This window comes from Anarrhichthys ocellatus, unplaced genomic scaffold (assembly GCF_004355925.1).
Source record: "Anarrhichthys ocellatus isolate YVR2014 unplaced genomic scaffold, GSC_Weel_1.0 scaffold187, whole genome shotgun sequence".
Classification (NCBI taxonomy): Eukaryota; Metazoa; Chordata; class Actinopteri; order Perciformes; family Anarhichadidae; genus Anarrhichthys; species Anarrhichthys ocellatus.
The window spans coordinates 239,139-259,676 of NW_022280217.1; the positions used below are offsets into that span (position 1 = coordinate 239,139).

Consider the following 20,538-nt stretch of genomic DNA (forward strand, 5'->3'; position numbering starts at 1 on the left):
CAAACAAACTAAAGCTGTCGGATGAATGTTGTGAAGTAGAAATAGTCAAGTATACTGAGATAAAAGTACCTCAAATGTGTACTTTGGTTACATTCCACCGCTGATGGAAACCTAATAAATTTCCCAGCAAGCCGATCCAGCTGTGTGTGTGTGTGTGTGTGTGTGTGTGTGGTTTGATGGATGATCATGGCCACACACCACACACACACCTGTCCTTCAAATAGTCTGGCGATAAGAGCCGTTATTGAAATCCCAGCTCCCTGACAGCCATCAATCACTCTGTGTGGTGTGTGTGTGTCTGTGTGTGTGTGTGTCTGCTGGATTATTCCTTCCTCGGGAAACGAGGCGACGTGCGTTATCAGTCCTCCGGCTGGGTGATAAAACACGTCGAGCCTTGCAACATCACTGTGTGTGTGTGTGTGTGTGTTTATATAGCTGAAATTATTGCAAGCCACACACCACTTTCTTTCCAATTTTAACATTGAGAAACAGTTTTTCCTTCTTTGTTGTTTTTACTCACAATATTTGTGTAAATTGAAACCATTTTAATTCATTTTCGTAAAATTTATTTCTTGATATATAAAACCAAACGTCCACAGACATGAATGTGAAAACACCAAACCAGCGTTTCAAACTAAGAGCTTTAAAATAAATTTCTATTTTCCATCATATCTTCTCTCCACTAAAACCGTTGTGGTAACACTTTATAATAACTACACACTATGAAGCATTAGTTAAGTTTGAGTGAACACTTAATTCATCATTTATAAAGCATTGTTCCTACATTAATAATTCATTAGTATGCAGTTCATAACAACAGTTATATAACATTTCTTGATTAATAAGCTCATCTATTATGTTTCATGATTGTGTTTTCATACTTTATAAATGATGGATTCCCCATTTGTAAATGAAGTATTATATATTTTACAAACCAATTATTAAGGAGTTGTAGATGATTAATAAGATAGTTTATAAAGTGTTAGTAAATGATGAATAACTTATTTAGATGTACATTATTCATGCATTTATATATATAATGGTTAGGGACTATGTTAATATATGCTTTATAAACGCATATTAATACTGCAATTCATGATTAATTCATGATTTATTAAGGTAGCTACTACTCGTTAGTAAAGTGTTTTAAGTGTTTACTCATACTTAACTAATGCTTCATAGTGTGTAGTTATTATAAAGTGGTTAAATGGCGAGAAAATCATCATCTTTTAGTTTTTAATTATTGAGTACTAAACCTTTAACGAGATGCTCTGAAACAGAGTTTGAAATGTAAAGTGTCACACCACCATATTTCAGTTTAAAGAAATCTATTTTAAAATGTCCTTTATTTCTTTTACAGAGTGAGACGTTAGTGTTTCAGTGCGATTTAATAAAATCTTCGTCTCATATGGTTTTTCAGTTCATCTTCAGACATGGCGGAGTGAACAGCGTTCTCATGGCAGACGGTCCGGTCTGAAGCAGAACCCCGCGGGCTCACAGCATGGTGAGGTCAACGGTCAACTTCAAGTCTAGTGTTTCCTCGTACAAGTTACAGTGTTTGAGGTTGTAGCTCGGGCACCATCCAAAATACCCACAAGTCCAAAAATAGTTTGGAACTGAGCCACAAAACGTAACGCAGCTCCACGAAATGTAACTCCACGAAATGTAGCGCCACGAAACGTAACTCAACACAACTCAACGAAACGTAGCGCCACGAGACGTAACTCAACGCCACGAAACGTAGCGCCACGAGACGTAACAGTTACAGACAGTTATTTTGTTTTCTCTTTTTAAAAAGTAATTGTAGAAAACATTATTGAAAAAAAACAAAAAAAAACTGCTATTCACTGCTTTTCCATTAATTCCCAAAAATCCAACTTTAATTTTCCTTCAGCCACATTTCGTTTTCTTTTCTTTTTTTGGTACCCTGTAAAGCCGAGCAAGTGAAGGATCTTTCTGCTCGCTCCACATCTCAGGCGGCCACCCAGCTGGATAATTTCCTAATGGCCCTGCGGCTGATAGCCAATCAGAGATGGTTCACGACGCCGTGTGACAGGAAATTCAATTAGGCTGTTCTTTTTTTCCCTTCAGTATTGCTCTCCCAGAGTCTCCCTCTCTCTTACTGCTGTGCTTTCCCTTTGTCTCTCGCCCTCTCTTTGTTTATCTCACGCCTCCCCTCTTTTCTCTCTTTTATTTCCTAGATCTGTCGAGGGAGAGTGAAAGAGTAGCTCGCAGCGTCATATGTCATCCAGGAATACAAAAAAAAAGAAAAGAAAAGGCTTCTCTTATTTTTCTCCATGAAAGGAAATATGAAATCACGTCCTGTATTGGAGATCATTTTCATTCCTGTTTGTCCGTGAAAGGCCATGTAACACTCAACGGTTTATTTCAGAGATTTTACTGAACTAAATCCACACGGCAGAGACAGTGTCTAACACTTAGTCCTTTTTCCTGTCAAAGAGGAAGAAATCCTTCAATATAATGAAGAAAATGTGCTTGTTGATCGAGCAAACGTCAATACTTTTGGTGTAAATGAATGCAAAGTATTCAAAATGTTTTAACTACTTTAAATCAGAAAGCAGTTTCTGCTGTAATGAACATGGAAGTGTATCCTACTTGGGAATACCGTTATCCTCCAGTTTGGTTTCTTATTTCGACTCTCCTCTCCATGTTGCAGGTGGATGCCAGCGCATCTTACAGGATGAACCCGCTAGCTGCCCTCAGCATCGACCGCAACGCTCTGGTGGGAGAAAACTACCGCCCCCACGCAGGAATCTTCCATCCCGGCATTCATCCTCTCTCTGCCGAAAAGCCCCAGGAGGCTGGCGTTTCTCTCCCGCTTGGCTATGACCTCCTCTACAAACCAGGTGTGACCCTGTTGGATGGCTCTGCGAATGGATATGTTGGACTTTATAAGAGCCCACAACCAGGGTTGCAGAAACCCCTGGTTGTTCCTGGTGCAGGAGGAGACGGTCTGAGGCTGGACCGCCGAGTCTTATCCAACGACAAGCAGTCAGAACTGGGTCTGAACGGTGCTGGCGGCTTCCTGAGGTTGCCCTGGGTCAGCCCTTATGCTGATGTAACAATGTACCCCTTCCTGGACATGGCGTACAAGGCCTCCTTCCTGTCCCAGCCATTGCCCTTCCTCCACCAGCAGCTGGCATACCAATCTCTATGTGCTGCTGGGGCAGGAAGCAGCACACCTGGGGAGGACAGACTTTTCTACCTGCCTCATTATGGCCCAGCCCATATCTCCTCCCCGCTGGGCCCTCTGATCAGGATCCCTACTGCAACTCCGTCTCCTGCCGTCCTGTCACCGCTGCCCCACTGCCAGGACAAGGCCTTACAAGGCCTCGGTCCTCAGGTGCATCAGGAACCCTCTGCCTTCAGCACCAGTCCACAGATCCACCAAGAGCCTCAAGCTGTTCATCATACGGAGCGACAACATGGCAGCAGTAGCAGTGGCGCAAAGTCCAGTCAACCTACTTCCACCAAGAACACGATGAGCAGCAGCAGCAGCAGTGGTGGAAGTAGTGGTGGCCCTGTTAGCAGTTCAGCTAACACTGCTGCCTTAGAGTCACCCCCAGTTACCCATCCCCCACGCTCAGTTCCCCAAACCCTCAACAACACCACTACAGACCTCCAGAAGTCCCTTTACAGAAGGACCTCCTCATCCTCAACCTCACTATCAGTGTCTCACCCCTTTTACATGGCCACTTCAGGCAGCAACAAAACCAAAGATTCCAGCTCAGACCGCAGTACTGCAGAGATTTCACCTGCAAAGACATCACTGGACAAAGCTGTACCTCAAAAGTCTGCCAAAACCCCCAGGGACAAAGCGTTGAATCTGTCTGCCAAAGAGTTGGAAGAATTCTCAAATGGATTCCCATCTAAATTAGATGCTCTGGCCAAGTTAGGGTATTTGCCACCATCTCATTACCAGAACCCACCCGTTACCACGTCAGCAAAGACTCCAGATCGTCCTGAAGTTATCAGCACTGTGCCCTCCCCTTGGGTTGTTCCTGGTCCTTCCCCAGCTGTCAGCTCTGCACAGCACAACAGAGGCTCCCAAATTATGAAAAACAAGAGTGTAGACAATAGTTCTCAAAACTCACCTGGCTCCAAGACAGTTGAGGTCACCAGTATCCCCAGCCCTGCCTCAGCGGGACGACCGTCTGCATCATCTCCCTCCCTAAAGGCCAAAATGGAATGGCCACGAGTCCCTGCTAGTGATTTGGAGAATCCAAAGTGGAAAGGAGAGACTGGGAAACATACTGCAACTCCTGCTAAGCCAGAAGCTCCAGAGAGCCAACCTCATCCTCAACAACAACAGCAATCTCGTGTGGGAAATGGAAACTCCTCCGGTCCAATCTATGGTGACTCCTACCTCCCTCCTGGTTTAGGTTACACTAACCGCTACATCCCATACTCGGTTGCTGAGAATATGTCCTTGCAACGCATGGCCATACCAGGCAAAGGGCCCGTCTATACCCATCCAGCTTTGCTTAGCAACAGCAGCTTTTACCCAGCTTGCATTGCACCAAAACATGGACTTCCATATGGGGTACATCCAAACCAGGGTGACTTCATGACATACCAGAATTCCCGAGGGATGGCCCCTCCACCTGTTTCCTCCCACGCAGGTCTTGACCAAATTGAGAACCAGGACAAAACCTGGAACGTAGAACCGTACAGGAACCAGGAAAAGCCGGATGCTGATTGCTCCCAAAAGAGTGACATTGAGAGAGACAAGTCCACAAACCAAACCATAAAGGCTTCAGGCAAAAGCCTCACTTCTACGAGGCTTTTGCTGAGGAGGGAGGTAGGAGTCACCATAGATTGGACCGGAGGAGTTTCAGAGGATGTGATTTGTATTGACCTGGTGCGTGATGAGGAAAATGATGAATTGAACACTAATAAGCACAGCTCCTTATCTACCATAAGAGAAGATTCCTCTAAGCATGGCGGTAACCACATCCAAGAAAGTGAGCCTCCAAAATCCTCCCACAGCCAGGCTGGAGAGCAGAGGCAAGACTTACTACCCGACACCTCCCAACCACAACTCCCTCATCACAAGACTTCTTTACCTCCTCTTCCCAGTGAGGAGACCCCAGAAGAGATCCCGGAAATGGAGGAGCCACTTAGTCCATTCCCAGACATCCCAGAGGAGCAGACGATGCGCTGTGCCCGAACTTCTCCACAGCAATTTTCTAGAAAATGTGAAACTGGAGCCTCTGGTGGTGACTTGATAACTGGTGTCATTGGTGGTCGGACTAATGGAGTTGAGAGCGCTAGCAATGAAGTTAAGTCAGAGTCCTCAGCTAATCAAAATGTAAGCCCTCAGCAAAGCCCTTCCAAAGATGGGAACTCATTGGATCCTTGTGACAACAACAATTCCAGCAACATCATGGGAGCAGTGTGTGCAGTCACCAGTCCGAAGAGTCCGGCTTATGGGGGCAGCTGTCATCCAGACAGTCCAGTCTGCAGCAGTAAGGGACCAGCAAGTAGAGATTTTAGTCCCCAGGTCCCAGCATGCAGGAGTTTTAATCCCAGGGTTATGAATACCAGGGCCCCACTGTGTGTTTACAACAACCCAAGAACGCCCCCATGTAGCAGTGGAGATGTAAACGGAAGCTTTTTGGGCCCATGTTGCAGAAATCTGGCTCCGAGGGCTCCGACTTGTGAACCCAGAATATTCAGCAGCCCAACTCATGGAAGATGCAACCCTTTGTCTCCGAACTCTGGGAACATCAATTCCAGATTTACAAATTGCGAAAACCGCAATCCTGTGCGCCCAGTTTGTGGAAACATCAGGGTTCCTGCATGCGGAAAGAACCGCTTTAGTTGTGGACATAGCCTCTCTATAGGCCAGTCTTTTGGAAATAACCAAACCTGTGCACATAGCAATCCCAGGGTCCTCACATGTGGAAACAGTTTTCCTCGGAGCCCAACCTGTCGGCATCTTTCACATGGAAATCCTACCAATGGAGGCTTGATTCAAGAACCGCTGGTTAACGAAGACCTAAAGTGCGACGAGGCAGAGCCCAAAAGAGACAGCTGTGGAGACGAAAAGGACGACATCCAGGATGGCTTGGATCCCCTGGAAGACGAGGATGAGGACTCTTGCTGCGGCAAGGGCCGACAGTCCGGCCTCACCAAACGCATCGCCAACTCATCCGGCTACGTGGGCGACCGGATCAAATGCGTTACCACGGAGCTCTACGCCGACTCCAGCAAGCTGAGCAGAGAGCAGAAAGCACTTCAGGTAAGATCCACCTCTACATGTATTCTCTTTTTTCTTTCTTCATCCCTTCGTTTGTCGATGAAACGGTGATAATCTGGTGAGACGGGCAAATCTAGTTCTGGTCATTCAAACTGTGACCTCAACATTGTAGTGGTTCCTTTTGGTTCCCTTCAGAATTATAGTCTTTAGTCCGACAAAGAGTAAAGAAAAAAGAAAAAGTTTCACATCATCTTTAGCTTTTCCTGTTTTTTGGGGGGCAGGATTGTAAGAATCAAGTGTTTTGACATAGTTTCAGCAGATGTTTCCAGCACTAAAGTCAAAGGATATGATCCCTCACCGGCTTCCCAAGACCAAATTCTGTTTGGTGGAGATTGAAGAAGGTGCTTGGAAGTTGGAGAAGGTGTAAAAAGGTTGTGATTGAAGGAGTGCAACACAATGTTTGTATTCTGAGGAGGGTTTCCAGGAGTTTGGTGGTGGTATCAGAGTAGTCCAGTATCCTGAGGGTTTAGGATGATATCAGATGTTTTTAAAAACCCTACAATCCACAACCAGCGCCGAACTTCAGTGTCAACGCAGGAAGTAGTGGGTTGTTGATGGAGGTTAATACATGTTCACCCTTTTTATGAACCCTAAACATGATCGTTCTCTAATCTAAGAAGTCATTTCTCAACTAAAAAATATTGGAATTGTCCCATATACTGAAGATGTTTGATGAATCCGGGTGTTTTGCCAACTGGGAACTTGATCCTAAATGAAAAGCAGCTATCAGACAGTGTAATTATACTACTTATAGCCGTAATAAAGTAATATAACGTGTTGCTAACAGGATGTCGGTAATATCATTACATTTACTATGTCAAGTAACGAGATACCACCTGAAATTATGTGTTTATTGTGTTGTTTACTGCAAATTAGTGACGTGAATGCGTGAATGAAACTGGAACCAGACCCTATCTTCGTAAAGTAACTCATTACTATCAAATCACAGTAAATGTAGTGCAGATGTAGTGAATAATCCTCAGGTATAAGGAGGTGTTACGAGGAGATTCGCCTTCTCTTTCACTTCTTCCGTCACTACTTTTTTTTTTTTCTCGGCTTGTTTCTCCGCCCACGAGTGTTTTGGGGTCGTGCTGAGTTCGGGTTAGGATAACGCACCGGATGTATGTGGCCTCAGGCGACTTTTATCCTGCTGGTTTCTCCTCCCAAAGATAAAGGAAACGAATTGTCTTTACGTATTCATCTTGTCTTCTTCTCTCCTGTTTTTCTTTAATCTCTCTCAACGTTTTGCTCTATTTTTGTTTCTCTGCCTCTCTGTTTGCCGCTTCCTTCTCTTCACCTCCTCGTTCCCTCGGGATCCCTCCTTCAACTCAAATTTAATCTCCCCTCCTCCTCCTCGTCCTCCTCCATCACCAACGGAGGAGGACGGAAAGTAGTTATTTTAATGGGATCCTCCTCTAATAGAAGTTGGTTTGTGTTTGAACAAGAAAAACTAAATAATGAACTACATTTCCCATCAAACGGCTTCTCTTTGTGTTGAGAATTGGACCAAAACAAAACGAGTCAAGCATTCAGTGGCATCTATCTCAGAGAATATGCAGTCTTTCTTTCGTAAAGTTGTGAGCTTTTTTCTTGTAAATTTACGGCTTTAATCTTCTGAATATTCACGTTTTTTTAATGTAAATTGGTGAGTTTTTTCTCATAAATGTATGACTTTAATCTTAAAGAATCGTAAATGATTTACTTTTCTTGTGATGTTAAACCCCCCCCCCCCCCCAGCTCTGTAATTATTTGTATTGTTTACCTACAATGACACTAATACACTGTTGTATTAACACATCAATCTTGGGTAAATGTCACATTTTAGAATCGACAGTAGTTTGTATGCTTTGCTTGTGGTTTGCATTGTTAATGGATCCAGACAGGTTTCTAGAAAATTGGACGTCTTAGTATTTAAATATTGGAGTCTTGTGATATAATGTCCAGAGATGATCAGGGGAAGACGTCGTTGTTGTTGGTGAGACAGCAGATATTTATTCCCCTTATTGAAAACATCAGCTGTGTTTGTGTATGAGTCATCTCTCTCAGCTGTCAGGCTGTTAATTCCCTCTGGAAGTCTTTGAGCTCGGTCATTCGTGTTTCCTCGGGGGTGTGATGGGGGGTGGGGGGGTGCTGCCGCCTCGGTGCGCCGCCGTCAGATTAATTTGCAGATCGTTTCACGGGCCATTAATTTTTAAAATGGGTTTGTGGTTCGGGGCAAAGTGAGGTGAGCGAGGAAATACTGGCCTGTCAGCGTGCGCACTGGGGGCCGGTTACCAACGTTTACGAGGTTTGGTTGAACACCCTGGGATGTTCGTGTCCGTCTTTTTCAGTTTAAGAAACATCAGACAGGAAGAGCTGAGTTTTATTTCTCCCTTTAAAGCAGCTTCGGGTCACAAACAGCTGCTGTTATGATGCTGATGTGGACCAAAAATGGAACAAACCCCCAAAATATCAACCAGAGATGTTGCAGATATTTGGTCAAAGACTAAAGTTTTGGACACACGTGGCAACCTTCAGTTCCAAAAAAGTGAAGCCTGTCAAGGGCTGCAGGAACGGTCGCCTAAAGATGTCCTATTTAGTATTCGGATGTACTTAGCTCCACCCTCTTATGTTACTTCTGATTGCAAAAAAAACAAAGATGTTGAGGGTCAGAAACCAAGATGGTGACGGTCAGAATCCAAGATGGCGACGTCCAGAAACCAAGATGGTGACGGTCAGAAACCAAGATGGCGACGGTCAGAAACCAAGATGGCGACGGCCAGAAACCAAGATGGCGACGGCCAAAAACCAAGATGGCGACGGCCAGAAACCAAGATGGCGACGTCCAGAAACCAAGATGGCGACGTCTGTTATTGGACAATTTTCTGGCAAAGCTTCTTTTGGTATTATTTCCTAAAGGAGGCACATTTCCCTTTTCCCAATTGTGAATAATGAGTTAAGATGGAAGTAAAGCGCACAGTAAAGGGAGGCTGTTGACACACCTGTGTGAGGAGCTGATTGGTTGATTGAAGTTTGAATGTAAAGTAAATGTTTTCCGTCTCTGATGTTTTTATCTTCCCTCTCTCAGCGGGCGATGCTGCGCTTCTCTGAGCTCGAGCTGAAGGAGAAGGAGGGAGGAAGAGAGGAAGAGGAAGAAGGGTGGACAGAGGAGACGGAGCTGGCAGACGGCCAGAGGGGAGACAGAGGGAGGGAGGAGGAGGAGGAGGGGAGGGAGGAAGAGGGAGGAGGAAGAAATCCCTCTGCAGCCGCCGCCGAGGCACCGAGAGGTAAGAAGACTCCCAGAGAGCTCTGCAGGACGACATGCACACACACACACAGATATTAAAAGACACACTTTTTGTTCACACAGTTGAACTCTTGATGCACTTCGCTCACTTTAAGCCGAACGAACCGCTGCCTTCATTACACACAATCTAACACACACACACACTAACACACACACACACACCTTTCCTCTTGGTTTCTCAGTGTGAAACCAGGGCTGGAAGGTATGGAAGTTAATTAATGCAAAGCATAATGTTATTATATAATTAATAATGTTAATGTATTAATAGTAATGTTAATTATGTTAATGCTTCAGTAATAATGTTGAAGTTTGGACAAAACAAAGTGTCACTTTGGGTAATTTTGACATAGTTTCTCACAATTATTTTCACTATTTTTACAAATCAAACAGATAATTAATGGCTAAATGGAGAAAATAATCCATAATTAGTTTAATTAAAAACTTGGTGTATAGAGAATAAATGAGACCTCCATCACATTGACACATGAAACTCTCTGCAGTTTTCCTCGCAGTCCTGCCGCTGTTCCACCGCGCCGACGACCACCCCGTAGGCTCAGAGGAGCAGAAGAAGAAGAGCAGAGAAGAAGGAGGAGGAGGAGATGTGCAGGAGGAGAAGAAGAAAGAGGAGAGGAGTTTTATCTCACAACAACAACAACAACAACAGCGGTTTCTGTCCAGAGGCCTGTTCCAGGGACACGTCTCCACGGCGACCACTACGCTGGCACCCGGAGGTTCGAGTCCCGACGCGGCGACAATGAACCGGAGGAGTCTCTTCAGCCTGGAGCCGTTCCACCAGAGCAGCATCAGCAGCAGCAGGAGGAGAGGGAGGGCGGAGGAGGAGAGGGAGGAGGAGACGAGGGAGGAGGAGACCAAGGGGAACCCCAACAAGAAAACCAAGTTCACCGGCGGTAAGAGTCCCTTAGAACTTATAGAAATAATCAATAATCAATCATCAGAACAATTCTTTATCATACTAATACAGATACATAATACTTTTGTCAATCATAATGGTTTATTGACCTTTTAGTTTCAGTTGTACACATTTTAGGGCATTTAAAGGTACTCTGGTGTTCCACAGGGTTCTTTACTGGGTCCCCTAGAGTTCCTTCTAAAGACCCGTTAAACTGTTCTCCGTCACAGACTCGACCCCGGAGGACGTGAGGAGGCTGAAGGTCTGCATCGAGCTCAACGGCCTCCGACTCAACAAGCCCCGCCTCCCCGGGGAGCTCGGCCAATGGCTGCCCTCCGGCAGGGTGAGGTCAGAGGTCAATGGAGGCTGGCGTGACCCCGCGCCTGTGAGGAGGGACGACAACCCGAGAGGTGAAGTAATAGATTACTACATGTTGTTTTAAACGGCTGCTTCTATCATTTAAAACTGAAAGGAAACCCGTTACCATGGTAACGTAAGATGTATCGTTTTTCTGTGACATAATCAAACTCATCATACATCAACTTACCCGATGTCAATAAAACATCTGGAGTCTGAATGATTCTGTTTATTGTGTTTGAATATTTATCAACAGAGAGGAGAACATCGTCAGCGTAACAGCTGATTCATATTTCATGTTTCTCTAATCTAAATTTATCTCAGTTATTATTTGGGCAAAAAACAATAAAATGTGTGGTAGACACTGTCCAACGTTGGCGTCTTTGGTTATAAGACAAAAGTATGATAATTTATTTCTCGACAAAATTGTGCTTTAAAATAAGGAATTCATAAACACGGTAATTTAAGAAAAGAAACGGCGTCGCACTTGAACACAGCATTAGAGTGGCGGAAGGGGGCATGGCCAGGAATCCAAAGATTACAATGATGTCACTCTTCACACACACACCTCCGCTACGTGTGAATCCAGTCGTGTTTTAAACATCTGTGTGTCTCTCTTTTCTCCTCCCCTCCCCCATCATCTGCTACCTCACTCGCCCGCCTGCTGCTCCACTCAGCCTTTTTGTTCCCCCTCTCTCTCTCTCTCTCTCTCTCTTATTATCTAACCTCTCCCCTGCTGAAGGACGGACAGCAGCTCATTTGTTGGCTAAGATGAAGGCCGTGCACGTATGTGCACACGCACACATTTCTGAAAAAAGGACGAAGCTGCATTAAGAGTTTCTGGAGTTCTTTGTGGAACATTAAACTATTTAGTTTAGTTTGAGTCTCATATGAGTCTCTTATGAAGTCAAAGCTTCATGTGTTAAAGCTGCATTCTCTCTAGTGTCCACCAGGGGGCGACTCCTCTGGTTGTATAGAAGTCTATGAGAAAATGACTACTTCTCTCTTGATTTATTACCTCAGTAAACATTGTAAACATGAGTTTATGGTCTCAATCTCTAGTTTCAAGTCTTCTTCAATGCAGCATGATGTTCATTTAGTACATTATGGTCCATTTAGAGTCAAACAGACCATAAAGCAGGGGATGCTTTAGGGCGGGGCTACACAGTGATTGACAGGTTTCTACCAGAGACGTATACGGCGTCTCTACGTCACTCCTCAGTCCAGATATGGTCACTTCCTGTTCACTGGTTGATAAAAAAACAAGATGGCGACACAAGGCTTCAACGTATAACTGGTATGTATGGCATTGCTCTTGCAAATAAAACTTTATTTTGTTTTCTTACAGTTTTCCACATGGCCCCGCCCACCTGTCTTACTCATCTCGCCCGACAACCTTCCCCCGCATCCTTCGCCTCCCTCGCCTCCTCCCGCATCCAGGACAAGCACCAGAAGCTGAGGGAGAGCCGCAGGGTCTCCAGTTTCCTCCCTTCCTTACCTCCTCTTCCTTCCTCCTTATCCTCGCCACCTGACCGCCATCCCTTCCGCTGCCATGACGACGACCTCAACAAGCCGAAGGGCAAGCGTCCCTGCAAGCTGAAGCACACGGGAGGAGAGACGGGGGGGGGAGGAGGAGGGAGACGAGGGAGGTAGCAGCGACGACACGAGTGGAAAGGTTAGTGAGGAGCGCTTGTTTTTCACCATTTAGCTTGATAGCATGAAAACGGGTCCAAGTTAAAACGTCTACAAGACAGAGACAAGTCCAAGTTAAAACGACACCGAGACGAGTCCACGTTAAAACGTCTACAAGACGGAGACGAGTCCAAGTTAAAACGACACCGAGACGAGTCAACGTTAAAACGTCTACAAGACGGAGACGAGTCCAAGTTAAAACGTCTACAAGACGGAGACGAGTCCACGTTAAACCATCTACAAGACGGAGACGAGTCCACGTTAAACCATCTACAAGACGGAGACGAGTCCACGTTAAAACATCTACAAGACGGAGACGAGTCCACGTTAAAACGTCTACAATGAGACGAGTCCACGTTAAAACGTCAACGAGACGAGTCCACGTTAAAACATCTACAACGAGACGGGTCCACGTTAAAACATCTATAACGAGACGAGTCCACATTAAAACGTTAACGAAACGAGTCCAAGTTAAAACATTAACGAGACGAGTCCACGTTAAAACGTTAACGAAACGAGTCCACGTTAAAACATTAACGAGACGAGTCCACGTTAAAACGTCAACAACAAGATAAGTCCATGTTAAAACGACACCAACGACGACACGAGTCCACGTTAAAACGTCAACAACGAGACAAGTCCACGTTAAAACGACACCAACAACGAGACGAGTCCACGTTAAAACGTTAACGAGACGAGTCCACATTAAAACGTTAACAATGAAACGAGTCCACGTTAAAACATCTACAACGAGACGGGTCCACGTTAAAACGTTAACGAAACGAGTCTACGTTAAAACATCTACAACGAGACGAGTCCACGTTAAAACGTTAACGAAACGAGTCCAAGTTAAAACATTAACGAGACGAGTCCAAGTTAAAACATTAACGAGACGAGTCCACGTTAAAACATTAACGAGACGAGTCCACGTTAAAACGTCAACAACAAGATAAGTCCATGTTAAAACGACACCAACGACGAGACGAGTCCATGTTAAAACGTCAACGAGACAAGTCCACGTTAAAACGACACCAACAACGAGACGAGTCCACGTTAAAGAGACGAGTCCACATTAAAACGTTAACAACGAAACGAGTCCACGTTAAAACGTTAACAATGAGACGAGTCCGCGTTAAAACGTTAACAATGAGATGAGTTCACGTTAAAACGTTAACGAGAAAAGTCCAAGTTAAAACGTTAACAACGACACGAGTCCAAGTCGGCGACTGTGGCTAAGTGGATAGCAGGGCCGTCTTTCAATCAGAGGGTCGGCGGTTCAATCCCCGGCTCCGGCTCTGCTAGTCGCATGTCGATGTGTCCTTGAGCAAGACACTTAACCCCAAAATTGCTCCCGTAGTTGTGCCTACGGTGATAGAATCTGAATCGTAAGTCGCTTTGGATAAAAGCGTCTGCTGAATGACTGTAATGTAAGTTAAAACATTAACGACGAGACGAGTCCACGTTAAAACGTTAACGACGAGACGAGTCCACGTTAAAACGTTAACGACGAGACGAGTCCACGTTAAAACGTTAACGAGACGAGTCCAAGTTAAAACGTCAACAACGAGACAAGTCCACGTTAAAACGACACCAACAACGAGACGAGTCCACGTTAAAACGTTAACAACGAAACGAGTCCACGTTAAAACGTTAACAATGAGCACGTTAAAACGTTAACAATGAGACGAGTCCACGTTAAAACGTTAACAATGAGACGAGTCCACGTTAAAACGTTAACGAGACGAGTCCACGTTAAAACGTCGACAACAACGAGACAAGTCCACGTTAAAACGTCGACAACGAGACGAGTCCAAGTTAAAACGTCAATGAGACGAGTCCAAGTTAAAACGTCAACGAGACGAGTCCACGTTAAAACGTCAACAACGAGACGAGTCCACGTTAAAACGACACCAACAACGAGACGAGTCCACGTTAAAACGTTAACGAGACGAGTCCGCGTTAAAACGTTAACAACGAGACGAGTCCACGTTAAAATGTCAAGACATTTCGTTCTTTCATCTTTTTTTTGTCTCAAACACATTTTTATAAGAAACCACAATCGGTTCTTCTTCTGCTGTTCCTCCTGTGTTTCTTCTTCTCTCTCTTGTTAATCGTTGCAATTATCGTCCTGATTGGAGCTCGCTGGGAAAGCTCTGCAGGGACGATGTGTGTGTGTTACTGTGTGTGTGTGTGTGTGTGTGTGTGTGTAATTCAATTCACTGCAGATTAAAGTGAATGAGAGAGAGAGAGAGCGGGCGGGCGAACGAGGTAGGGAGTGATTGAAGGTTATGGAGGACGAATAATATTCTCCACGTGTGTGTGTGTGTGTGTGTGTGTGTGAGTGTGGCGGTGGCTTGTGCCGTTTTGACAGCTGCTGCGCTGGAGATTTCCTCAGGACAGCGAGGACAGACACACACACACAAGAACACACACACTCTCTCTCTTTTTAGCTCGACCCTCCTCCTTGTTTGCTGCGCTAGAAAAAACACACACACCAGAACACAGACTTACACACACACACACCTCCAGGGCAAAGCTCGCATCCTGTTTGCCGATGCGTGGCGGCGAACGGCTTCGTTTGACAGACGCCTGCGCGCACACATTACACACACACACACACACATATATTACACACACACACACACACACACTGTCTGGCTGCTCAGCGGCTGAGGCTGTTGCCGTGGCGTCGGCAGCTTTTCATCCGTCTCTGATTTCTGATTCAGAGACGAATGAAAACTGGATTATTTTCATCTTATAAATTTGCGTTGATTTAAATACAACAATCAAAATTCAAGGCTACAAATATACAGATTAAAAACTCCAGAGAATGAACGTATTTCTTTATTAAAATGACCAAATCTAAAGGGTGTTTTGTAACATTACAGTTTATTTTATAAATCTGGAAGGTTCACCTTCTGCCTCAGAGCCACTGAGCAAGGCACTGCTGAGAAATGTGGGGACAAATGTAACAAACATCCACCATCAAACAAAACTCTGTCCTCGTCGCCTATGTCTTGTCCTCGTCTTCTATGTCCTCTCCTCGTCTCCTCCGTCCTGTCCTCGTCTCCTCCGTCCTGTCCTCATCGTTGTCTCCGTCTTCTCGATGTCTACATCCTGTCCTCGTCTCCTCCGTCCTGTCCTAGTCTTTGCCTACGTCCTGTCCTCGCCTCCGACGTCCTATCCTCGTCGTTGTCTCCGTCTTGTCCTTGTCATTGTCTCCGTCTTCTCAATGTCTACATCCTGTCCTCGTCTCCTCCGTCCTGTCCTCGTCTTTGCCTATGTCTTGTCCTCGTCTTCTACGTCCTCTCCTCGTCTCCTCCGTCCTGTCCTCGTCTCCTCCGTCCTATCCTCGTCTTTGCCTATGTCCTCGTCGACGTCTTGTTGTCGTTGTCTTCTTCTTGTCGTTGTCTACATCTTGTCGTTGTCTTCTTCGTCCTGTCCTCACCTCCTTTGTCCTATCCACGTCGTTGCCTATGTCCTGTCCTTGTCTATGTCTTGTGGTCTACCTCCTGTCCCCCTAACAAAAGACAAATATAGAGTCTGTGCTTAGGAACAGATTTATTCATATAGAAAACAACAGAGGACCTAGAGTGGAGCCCTGTGGAACTCCTTAAGGTTTCTTAAAGGACTTAAAGGTCCTGATCCTGCTTCTTCTTCTACGTTAGAGTCAATGTCTGGAAACAACGACGAGCTCGAGGAAACGAGAGAGAGAGAGAGAGAATCCTCATTGGTTTCTCCATTCATTCTGTTTTTACTTTAAGACAAATCCTCCTTCTCTTCCTGAGCTTTCTGCCATCAGCCTCGGGCTTCCCACACACACACACACACTCTCTCACACATACATACTGACAGAGTCGTGAGAGCAGAGGTGGTGACAGCGCTATTTTCGACTGAGCCTAGAAAACTGGGGTCGTGTGTGAGTGTGTGTGTGTGTGTGTGTGTGTGTGTGTTTTTGTTTAAGAGAAAACATCTGACAGTGATAAATGTAGAAACACAGCGAGCGCCTGTGTGTGTTTTTTGTGTGTGTAATAAAAACAATCCTCGAGCTCATGCTCACCACTTTAAATGTCTCCTTCCTCTCTCACACACAAACTCTCATACACAGGTGTCCCCCATCGCTCGCCCCACACCCCCCCGAAGTCCGCCGGCTCATCGTGAACAAGAACGCCGGAGAGACGCTGCTGCAGCGTGCCGCCAGCCTGGGATACGAGGTAACGCTACACAAGCGCACCCATACTTCCTGGAGGGTTCTTTTCAGGATAGAATGAGGGTTATTCTCAGGATAGAATGAGGGTTGTTCTCAGGATAGAATGAGGGTTGTTCTCAGGATAAAATGAGGGTTCTTCTCAGGATAGAATGAGGGTTCTTCTCAAGATAAAATGAGGGTTCTTCTCAAGATAGAATGAGGGTTCTTCTCAGGATAGAATGAGGGTTCTTCTCAGGATAGAATGAGGGTTCTTCTCAGGATAGAATGAGGGTTCTTCTCAGGGTAAAATGAGGGTTCTTCTCAGGATAGAATGAGGGTTGTTCTCAGGATAGAATGAGGGTTGTTCTCAGGATAGAATGAGGGTTGTTCTCAGGATAGAATGAGGGTTGTTCTCAAGATAAAATGAGGGTTGTTCTCAGGATAGAATGAGGGTTCTTCTCAAGATAGAATGAGGGTTCTTCTCAAGATAGAATGAGGGTTCTTCTCAGGGTAAAATGAGGGTTCTTCTCAGGATAGAATGAGGGTTCTTCTCAAGACAAATGAGGGTTCTTCTCAGGATAGAATGAGGGTTCTTCTCAGGATAGAATGAGGGTTCTTCTCAGGGTAAAATGAGGGTTCTTCTCAAGACAAATGAGGGTTCTTCTCAAGACAAAATGAGGGTTCTTCTCAGGATAGAATGAGGGTTCTTCTCAGGATAAAATGAGGGTTCTTCTCAGGATAAAATGAGGATTCTTCTCAGGATAAAATGAGGATTCTTCTCAGGATAGAATGAGGGTTCTTCTCAGGATAGAATGAGGGTTCTTCTCAAGACAAATGAGGGTTCTTCTCAAGATAAAATGAGGGTTCTTCTCAAGATAGAATGAGGGTTCTTCTCAGGATAGAATGCGGGTTCTTCTCAGGGTAAAATTAGGGTTCTTCTCAGGATAGAATGAGGGTTCTTCTCAGGGTAATATGAGGGTTCCTCTCAAGATACAATTAGGGTTATTCTAGGCCTTGCAATCCTCCAACAAAGGAAATGATGCACCGAACAGTTTGCTGCCTTAAGATGTCGTCTGTGGTTGTAGTTTCGGCTCAGTGGGTCAGCAGTAAATATTCAGATGTAGCTTGTAGCATCCTAGTTAGCTGCTTTGTTCCTCAGTACTTTGTCTGGTTTTGTTCTCATTGGCGGTCCACTTGTCCTCTCGTGTCCAGGAGGTGGTGCTGTACTGTCTGGAGCGGCGGATCTGTGATGTCAACCACCGAGACAACGCCGGGTACTGCGCCCTGCACGAGGCATGCGCCCGCGGCTGGCTGGAGATCGTACGCCACCTGGTGGAGAACGGAGCCGACGTCAACTGCGGCGCTCAGGACGGGACCAGGTATGAGTTGGTTTATGACTGCTTCAGTTTACTGGATATAATAAGTCTAATGTGAAATGTGGGTTTTACCTTTGTAACGACCGTTAAGATGTAGTATTTGCTGGAGCAGCAGTAAGAGGGATTCTCTTGGATCTGGATTTGCTTTTTTTGCACAATCAAGGTTTATTTTAATCAGTAAAATGATGACTGAAGTGTGAAAGGCAGTTATATTTTTATTTAGACGGGGGGGCTACTGTATAGATAACTGCATCATCTGCATATCGACGAATCTTCACTCGCCAAATGGTGATATAATATCTATATATATCCATATATATCTATCCATATATACATATATATAGTGTATATATATATATATAACATAGTACATTTGTAACCTCACTTTTAACAGGTGAAATGCTGATAATATTCAGAGAGAAAACACTTGAATATTATCTGAGATCATGAATTATACATGTGCGTGAAAAATCAATCAGAAATTCTCTGAGATTAAAGTCAAAAATGTACAAGATGTTGAACACAGAGTGCAAAATATATATTAATTAAAACGAGTCTTTAGTTACAATATGAAAGAAAACGTCTTTATGTATCTTTTAGGACCTTTGTCTCGCTTATTTCCATATTAACACGACTTTAGAAGCTACCAAGTAATGGTTTTTGTAATGGTTTTTACCTGCAATACTCCGTCGTACATAACAGCACGATAGTGTGTCCTTTATTAAATATCATATACATTACATTTTCAGGCCGCTGCACGACGCCGTGGAGAACGACCACGTGGAGGTGGTGCGCCTCCTGCTGGCCTGCGGCGCCGACCCGACCCTCACCTCGTACTCTGGACGAGGACCAATCAACATGACCCACAGCGCTGCCATGGAAACCTTCCTGGAGGGTAAGGGGGGATTTAATTGGTTTAATTACCAATTAAACTGGTAATTTATAGACAATTTATTTATTAAAAGATTAAATCTCTCATTAAAAAAAGAATTTAGAGATTATCATTCGTTGATGTTGTATTTTTTTCTTTATTCGTAATTGGAGTGGCAGCTTTATTCTGATAAGAAATCAATAACTCAAATAAATTAAAGAATCTGATAAAACTAATGTTAATATTTTTAACATGAGGGCAGAACAATAACATTTTTAAAAAGTTATAATCCTTCAAACTAACATTAGATATATGACACATTTAGCGTTTACAATTAAAAAACACTAACGGTTACCACCATGCGTGTTAGCATGCTAACATGCTAACATTAGAAAAAATGGGGAGAGGAAAAAAAACAGAATATATGAATAAAAGATTAAATAAAAACGGTTTTAGTGCGACCGAGGAGTCAACAAGAAGGAAAGTGAAGCTGCCACTGCGTCAGTGTGCGTGCGTGTGTGCACTCGGCAGCCTGTCTGATTACCATTCCCTGCCTGTATTTGTTCTCCCCCGTCTCTCTCTTTTTACCCCCTCTCTCTCTCTCTCTCTCTCTCTCTCTCTCTCTCTCTCTCTCTCCGGAGGGGTTTAATGAGGCTTGGCTGTTGAATCCCAGAACAGCTTACTGCCACACACACACACACACACACACACACACACACACACACACACACACACACACACACACACTCCTGCCAGCATCCGTCTACTCAGCGCCAGGCGCCACGGCGACAAGCCGGCACCGACTGAGCACAAACACTCATCGTCTTCTGTGTGTGTGTGTCCCTTTTGTTTCCTCGTCTCGCCGCCGTCGTCCTCTCTGATTGGTCGGCTCTCTGATCGACCGCTAACACTCCGTCCCTCTTCTTCTGCAGACTATCTGTCCGACCTCCAGGGAAGGTCGGAGGGCGATCCGGGAATCTGTTGGGAGTTTTACGGCAGCTCTGTGTGCGGTTAGTTTACACACAAACACACACGCGACACTGGGAATGCTGGGAAAGGATCGATGGTTGAGGATTAAAGGAAGTAGGATTTGAGAACCCACAACCAAAGACAAAGGTTAGAGGAAGTAAATATGTTTTAACTGGTCTTGAGAGAACGAGGGACACACGAGGAAAGAGACAATCATGACTAAAAGGAATAACTCTAAACCAGTTAGTATCCAAATAACTACCTCTAAACCAGTTAGCATCCAAAGAACTACCACTAAACCAGTTAGCATCCAAAGAACTACCTCTAAACCAGTTAGGATCCAAAGAACTACCACTAAACCAGTTAGCATCCAAAGAACTACCTCTAAACCAGTTAGGATCCAAAGAACTACCACTAAACCAGTTAGGATCCAAAGGACTATATCTAAACCAGTTAGGATCCAAAGATCTATCGCTAAACTAGTTAGGATCCAAAGAACTACCTCTAAACCACTTAGGATCTAAAGAACTACCTCTAAACGATTTAGGATCCAAAGAACTACCTCTAAACCAGTTAGGATCCAAAGGGCTACCTCTAAACCAGTT

General features: G+C 44.7%; 1 protein-coding gene across 1 annotated transcript; it reads left to right on the forward strand.

Moving 5' to 3' along the window:
• The first annotated feature begins 1,517 nt into the window (after window positions 1–1,517).
• On the forward strand, window positions 1,518–20,531 carry LOC116400649 (BCL-6 corepressor-like). Its single transcript, XM_031878575.1, has 9 exons — window positions 1,518–6,265; window positions 9,351–9,549; window positions 10,070–10,477; window positions 10,710–10,889; window positions 12,185–12,485; window positions 16,529–16,742; window positions 17,930–18,096; window positions 18,843–18,988; window positions 19,897–20,531. Exons 1-9 carry the CDS (start codon window positions 2,537–2,539, stop codon window positions 19,977–19,979), a joined length of 5,427 nt encoding a protein of 1,808 aa, XP_031734435.1. The 5' UTR covers window positions 1,518–2,536; the 3' UTR covers window positions 19,980–20,531.
• The last annotated feature ends 7 nt before the right edge of the window (window positions 20,532–20,538 follow it).

Bases quoted from the DNA above. Each gene is read 5' to 3' on its own strand.
- LOC116400649 (XM_031878575.1), top strand. From the start codon at position 2,537: ATGCAAAGTATTCAAAATGTTTTAACTACTTTAAATCAGAAAGCAGTT. The intron at 9,550-10,069 runs GTAAGAAGACTC...AACTCTCTGCAG, and splicing joins CGCCGCCGAGGCACCGAGAG to TTTTCCTCGCAGTCCTGCCG. The intron at 18,097-18,842 runs GTATGAGTTGGT...TTACATTTTCAG, and splicing joins GGCGCTCAGGACGGGACCAG to GCCGCTGCACGACGCCGTGG.